Source organism: Gossypium hirsutum, chromosome D13 (genome assembly GCF_007990345.1).
Source record: "Gossypium hirsutum isolate 1008001.06 chromosome D13, Gossypium_hirsutum_v2.1, whole genome shotgun sequence".
NCBI classification, from domain to species: Eukaryota; Viridiplantae; Streptophyta; class Magnoliopsida; order Malvales; family Malvaceae; genus Gossypium; species Gossypium hirsutum.
In genome coordinates this window covers 9,663,821-9,670,737 of record NC_053449.1, presented here as the reverse complement: position 1 = coordinate 9,670,737, position 6,917 = coordinate 9,663,821, and the positions used below count along the sequence as shown (strand labels likewise).

General features: G+C 30.1%; 1 protein-coding gene across 2 annotated transcripts; it reads right to left on the bottom strand.

The window, feature by feature from the left end:
- Positions 1 to 2,027: 2,027 nt before the first annotated feature.
- Positions 2,028 to 5,996, bottom strand: LOC107918936 (equilibrative nucleotide transporter 3). Of its 2 annotated transcripts, XM_041110219.1 has the most exons (9): positions 5,793 to 5,996; positions 5,160 to 5,281; positions 4,968 to 5,072; positions 4,140 to 4,295; positions 3,830 to 3,973; positions 3,628 to 3,733; positions 2,944 to 3,116; positions 2,700 to 2,860; positions 2,028 to 2,612 (listed from the first exon to the last, which is right to left on the bottom strand). In XM_041110219.1, exons 2-9 carry the CDS (start codon positions 5,193 to 5,195, stop codon positions 2,246 to 2,248), a joined length of 1,248 nt encoding a protein of 415 aa, XP_040966153.1. In that variant the 5' UTR covers positions 5,196 to 5,281; positions 5,793 to 5,996; the 3' UTR covers positions 2,028 to 2,245. The 2 variants fall into 2 exon arrangements, with proteins under 2 accessions (XP_040966153.1, XP_040966154.1); XM_041110220.1 differs by lacking the exon at positions 4,968 to 5,072.
- Between the last annotated feature and the right edge of the window lie 921 nt (positions 5,997 to 6,917).

Below are 6,917 nucleotides of genomic sequence, written 5' to 3'. Positions count from 1 at the left end.
TGAATAGTAGTTGAAGGAGGATTATAAAATGATCCAAAATACCTATTTATGTTTTTATAAAAGAATCATGATTAAAGTTTGTTATGATGATTATTGTTGAATCTCCTGAAGAGATCAAAATATATTTCCCCAAATTTCCCTCACTCACGACTTTTTAAAAAAAATTGTAATATAAATGCTTAGCAAATACATTTAAATAGTCATTTGAAAAACTAGCAAATCTCTTTTTCCCTTAATTGAGGTTTTGTCCCATTGAGTTTTCCTAGTAAGGTTTTTAATGGGGCAGCATATTATGCGTATAATAGATTGTGTACTCTTTTTCCTTCATTAAGTTTTTATCCCATAGGGTTTTTCCTAATAAAGTCTTAACGATACTCATTATCTACCAATGAACATCCAATGGAGAGTGTTATGAATATCTTATTAAGTAGATGTCCATCATAATCAAGATAAAATTTTAATGTACTTTAAATTCTAATAGTTATTAGAATTAGATCTCTACTTCTTTTATGCTTTTTGTGCCTATAAATAGAGATTCTGATAAAGTATTGTAATCATTTCTTTTGATCAATAAAGTTTATCCTCTATTGCTTTCATATTTTCTTTATTCTTTATTCTCTCTATCTCTCTTTATTTTATAACATTTGTATTTTTTATACATTTTTTGTATTAATATTATTAATTTCATCTAATTTCTTTTCAATTTTTTATTTTTTGTAAATTTAATTTTTTATAATTTATATTTTTTTTTTCTATATTTTACATATAACTTTTTGAAATTTTATATATTTATTTTTATTTATATATATTTTAATGTGTATATACATTTAATAAAAGACATCATGTGAGGCTTTGTAATTGGTTTTAAAAAGAAAATTTAAAGTCTGTAAAAAAAAGATGAACTAAAAAATATAACGGAGGCATACTTTATGTACCAAATTAAAATAAAAAAATTGAAGTACCAAAATGAAAAAATAAATATATTTTATAGGCCAAATCATGGATTAAGCCTTTTAAAAAATATCTAATAATTTTTTTTTTGAAATTTGATTTTTATAAAGTTTTCTGTTGGATTTTTATATGTTTTTTTTTAACTTTTACAAAAATTTATTATATTTTTTAATTTTTAAAATTTTATTAAGTTTTTTTGGGTAGTAAGCTTAAAGCTTAAGGAACAACTGACATGAAGAAATCAAACAAAACTAATCAATATCGTTTTGGTGCGTATATTATTTTTGTTCTTGTATTGGTACATATCAGTGTCAATTTGTTTTAGTATAGCATTTTAAATTTATTGAAATTTTTGTTTACACATATATTTATTTATAGTCTAATATTCAACTTCTTAATAAATAACTAGAAATTTTATCACATGTTTATACCTGTGAAAATTACGTATTTAAAACATAAAAATGTTTAAAAATAACATACAATAAATAATAAAACATATGATTTGGAATTAATTAACAACACCAAATTAAATCTGTACAATATTAAAATAAAAGAAATGAAATAAATTGTGAGTAAAACGAAATTTAAACATAAATACATTAAATTAAAATACTAAATGGGTGCAACTATTTAATATGGTACTGCCATTGATCTTGAACCAATATCTAGTTGTGACACCAAATTAATCAATAGCATTATTAATATTAAAAATTTTCTGAGTTGCAACAAAATCATATATTTTTTTATATAAATATTTTCAGTCTCCCGCATGGGAAGTATGATAAAATGACAGGTTTGATCCACAAATACAGATAAAATATATTAACATTCTATTTTAATTTAGTATGATAAAACATTTAGACCGATAATTTTGGCAAGAGTGAAAAATATCTGAATATATATATAAAATTACACAAAATAAACTAAGTTTAACAATCAAAACTGATGTTTAGAGTTTAAATTACTTTTTATTAAAAAGATTTGTCATGTTGCAATTGAAACCCATCTACCTCAGGCTGCAATTTTTAAGGATTAAAGGTTAGGAATTTGATATATGATATATGACCGATAGAATAGAAGACAATGACACATTCAGTAATCTTAAAGCATGGTGTTGATGAATACAAAGGAATTTTAATGAATATGAAATCTCAGCATTGGTGCGTGTAGCCTACGACTATGGAACAATTTCATCATTTACTGTGTTCAAATCAAAATGCAAGGGATCATTATTTCCAATTTCAACTCAATAAACCTGATTTTTCATTCCTAAAACCAGCTTTGAACCTAAACTTTACCATCCCTTGCCTATGAGCCATAACCAGTCAAGTGTGACCCCTGCAAAGATACCTCCTAGGAGAAACAAAACAAGCAAATTCCCCAGTGCATTCTGCTCAGGTCCCTTGTATCCCTTGGGTGCAGATGTAAGGACACATACGGTGAGGTAACCGTTACTTAAGCCTAAGATGCTTGTTAGCATGATCATCCAGCCTTGATCACCGTATTTGGACGTGAAATAAAATGCCGGGACAAGTAAAACACGAGAAATTATCACCGTTGTCAGAGCTTTCCTTGATTCCAGCTTCAACGGTTTTATGAGTGGAATGTATCTCCCAATAAGATCCCATACATTATACATTGATATCAAAACAAGCGCATACCTGCAATGTTATGATAAACCTGGTGTCACTTCGTTATATCTACACACACTGAGAAGGAATAGCAGTGTTTCAGACAAAAAAACATACCAGCTTCCTAAACTGTGTTTGCCGGTATCTTCAGACAAGAATCCAGGAAAAATAGATAGTGTCAGCGCATATATCAGGAACATGTCAATTGCATAATCAATATTCTGAAGTAGTAACTCTTTGTTACTCAGCCTTTCCTGGTTTTTGGACTCAACATCATCCTGATGGAAGACATTGATTGTTGTTAGATAAATCAATTGAAATTTACTAGGATCTTTTTAGTTTTTATGGATGAATGACATACAGTTTCAGGTAATGCTTGAATGCCACCAGCAGCAAGGTCAGATGCAACGGTTTTAGATCCTTCAGAGGCTGCCTTTGAGCGATAGTACTTCACAACAGGTAATTTTGGAAATACATATGCATAGAGAAGAACACAGAGAAACTCGAAAAATGAAGAGATGGCAAAGAAGAGAACTGCATAGGGATGAGGGTGTTGTGCAGAGAAAAATATTATTAGGCTCAAATAAACCAAAATAGCGATAAATCAACATGAAAAATAGACAAACAGAGAGAGAGAAGAATTAACAGGCTAAATTTGCATTTTTCAGTCAATTGCACTAACAAGAAATGCAAGAGATTGCAGCAGCATAAAGATTTGAAGGAGTAACAGCGTGTTTGCTACCAACCAAATATATACCAAGAAAACCACATATAACCATTAAAGAACTAATTTTTGAATAATGATTTGAAATAAAACCAGGGAAAGTGATTATCATTCTTTATTAAATGATACACAGGAAATAGTACAAAGCATTTTAAACTTAAATTATTTGCCATAGTCCCAACATCAATGGGTCATGGAGATAATATTATGCAAGCAAGGGATGCTAATGACTTGCAAGTCAAATAATTGTCAAGCTTAATTCAAATTTCAGATATTTAGACTATAATCAACAAACAAAGAAGGATGGCGATTAGAATGTACTGGCTCCTTTGCGAAGACCGCCCTGCGAATTCTCGAATGCTGCTTTTGTGATTAACCTCAAAGCAGAGGTTATAACCCCAGAGGCAGCCAAACCAGCAACATATGACTAATAACAAAAAGAAAAACATAAAGGTTATTCATCAGACACTTCAGCCGAAAGAGAGCTCATTAACATGTTACAATGTTGATCCCTAATACTGACTTGAATAAATTCAGGTCTCATGTAAGAGAGATCTCCAACCATTCCACCTTGCACGTTAGCATCTGCAACCCCAAAAACACCACTGATGATACAAATTCCTATGAAAGTTCCAAGTCCTCCTTTACCAGACGTAGCTAAATCCATCTATACATAAAACGTAGAGGAGAGAAATCATAATCCTCTCAAATGATATAACTTTGAGTTAATGAAACAAAAACATACGAAAGTTTCAGAGGATGAGAGAGCAGGCTTCAGTTGCCATTCTCAATGTAAACCCATCATGTACCAAATAAATTGCAAGGGAACTTACAACTAAAATTGCAAGGGAACTTAAGAAAAACAGTGTATATCCAAATAAGTTCCTTCTTCTAGTATTTATTTTTGCCTCGTGGTAAGCCAGTATTGCAAGTGTTCCGAGTGCAAATGGCTGATAAACAAGAGTAAGGACTCTTGATGGGTGATAATTCTGCACAAGTAAAAAAAGGAAACTAGGTTACATGATGATAACTTTTTTTACTATCACTATACATGTTTTAAGCTAAAAAAGCAAGATATAATCAGAATATCGCAATCAGTTGAAAAGCTTTGAAGTGAAAGGAAAAGCCTCATTCGAAACGTGAGCTGCGGTATTAAATCTGGTAACAGATTTTGCATTGTTAGAGTAAGCTAAGCAAGTGTTTGAGCCAGAAGTGCGAGCTGAAGGTTTAGCATTCTGTTATGAATAGGTTGATAGTTTGTTAGGCAGTTTGTATCTAGCATTTATTGAGTTCATTTAGTTTTCAATATCTTTACCTTGTATATAAAGAAGTTAGACATTCTTGAATATGCTGAGAACTTTCTCTCTCTTGTTTCCATTGTTTTCTCTCTCAGTTTCTTAGCTTTTCTGACTTACCAAACATCATGCATTCATGTTTCTAAAAAAGTATTTGATGAAAGTAAAACAGACAGACTGACAATAAAATTTGTTCAAGCCCCAATGTTTTGAAGCTCTTTATTGCATGTTGGAACAAAATCAGGTGCAAATTTCTGTAGGTTAGAGCATCTACATAATCATGGAAGGCAATCAAATTACAACCATGAGGTATAGTTTGAAAAAAAAAAGCAGCACAAACATGTAAAATTAGGATATCGAAATTACCGGAAACAAATAAACATAGTAATCTTCTATTGTTAGCATACTGTTCCAAGAAAAGAGGCAGCCATTTCCAAGAAACCAACACACAACCATTGCTATGTACTTCCCCTATATGACAGAAAAAAAAAAAAGAAAAAGATATTCATCCTGCAAATTTTCTTAGTTAAGAGGAATAAGAAAAGCTGAATGATTAACCTCAAGCCTTTTAGAAGCCTCATCAGGGAGCACCATAGTTGCTTTCTATGAAATGCCTTGTACAGCTACTTGGAATCTACGTTGCTTAATATCCAACTAACAGTGTTCCGGTTCTAAGCTGCCTACAAAATTATATATATAAAAAAGTCAAGCATTTATGGGGAATTTCCAGGGTATGAAGTGTGAATCCTAATTATTTCTGCTTAAGTGTTCACACTTGTACAAAACGTTCTCATTTAATCCGAAAATTTTAAATAAAGACAATTCTAATAAACTCAATAATCTCCTAGCTGAAGTCAAATCAAATAACCCATCACTCCCATTGAGCGCAACACAGCAAATCAAAAGCTTGATATTCATATATCTCACAATCACAAAAACAGTAGGCTATGTAGTACTTATGAACAGGAAAGGCTTACACAAAGCAATAACTATCAAAAAATTCAAAAACCAGAAGCACCCATGATCAAAATCTTCATGGGAAGAATGAAAAGCAAGAGATGATTCCGTACACACAACTAAGACCAGTGTTCAAAAAAAAAATACAAACTTTGCAGAAAAGAAAAATCTGGGTAACAATACACAGATAATATTGAATTGAAAAATAAGGTGAATAGTGAAAAGAGAGATTGCCTATCGAAGAGATTCTGTTTCACGTTCGCAAGAACTTGGAATCTACGATTCAGTTACATCAGAAATACAGAATTTTTAAAGTAATAAAAACCAATACCATCAAACAGAAACTTGTGATTATGTAATATTGAGGAAAAAGAAAGGCAGTTTATTTGTTGATACTAAGTGGAAAGTGATGGAAAAGACAGAAAAACTTGCAGCTGGGGAGGGGGGGGGTATATACTGCCTTATTTATCTACCTTTTACAAACATGTATTGCGGCATTGGATATGCATTGACCGAAGACTAATACTTTTACCCACAGATATTATATTCTTCCTTTTCGATTCCACCAACTTTATAATTTATTTTAACAAACTAAAAATTAAAACTTTAAAATATTTTTTCTTAGCGACAATTATAACGCTATGAAGAAAAGTTCGATTGCACTTTCAAATATAATATATATATCCTCCAATTAAATAGCGTTAATATAACATTTGGTATTTGAACTTGTCACTTTTTTCTAATTTAGTACCTAAACTTGATACTTTTTCTTAAGTTGATACTTAAACCTTTTGGGGATTCAATTTAGTACCTGAACTTAACTCTTTTTCTTAATTTGGTATCTAATCTCTTTTTTTGCTCAATTTGGTACTTGTCAAATGCTTTACAAATTACTCCAATATACTAATAATGTTATTTTTTTATGAAGTAGCAAAAATAATCAATGTATGACCGGCATGTGACAGATGATATGATATTTTTTTGTATTTTATATGTTCAATTATTTTTATTTTCAATTAATTAATTAATTAATTAATTGAAAATAATGAATTTCTTTTAATTTAGGGTTTTAATTTTTTTCTTATTTAATATTAATTCGTTAAGCATAGCTCAATACCTATTTTTTTAACATGAATTTCCTCTAATACTAACAATATTTTTGTAGCATAACAAAAAAAGAATAATTTGTGTAACATTTAATAAATTTAGGTACCAAATTGAACCTAAAAAAAAAGCTTAAATACCAAATTAGGAAAAAATACCAAGTTCAGGTGCTAAATTGGGCCCAAAAAAGTTTAGGTGCCAAATTAGGAAAAAGTGTCAAGCTCATGTACCAAAATTTGCCCAAAATAAAGTTTA

Excerpts from the sequence above, each read along its gene's own strand:
- LOC107918936 (XM_041110219.1), bottom strand. The coding sequence starts at position 5,195 with ATGGTGCTCCCTGATGAGGCTTCTAAAAGGCTTGAG. Across the intron at positions 3,974-4,139 it reads GTTCCCTTGCAATTTTAGTT|ATGGATTTAGCTACGTCTGG; the intron begins GTAAGTTCCCTT and ends TTTTATGTATAG. Across the intron at positions 2,613-2,699 it reads AAACACAGTTTAGGAAGCTG|GTATGCGCTTGTTTTGATAT; the intron begins GTATGTTTTTTT and ends ATAACATTGCAG.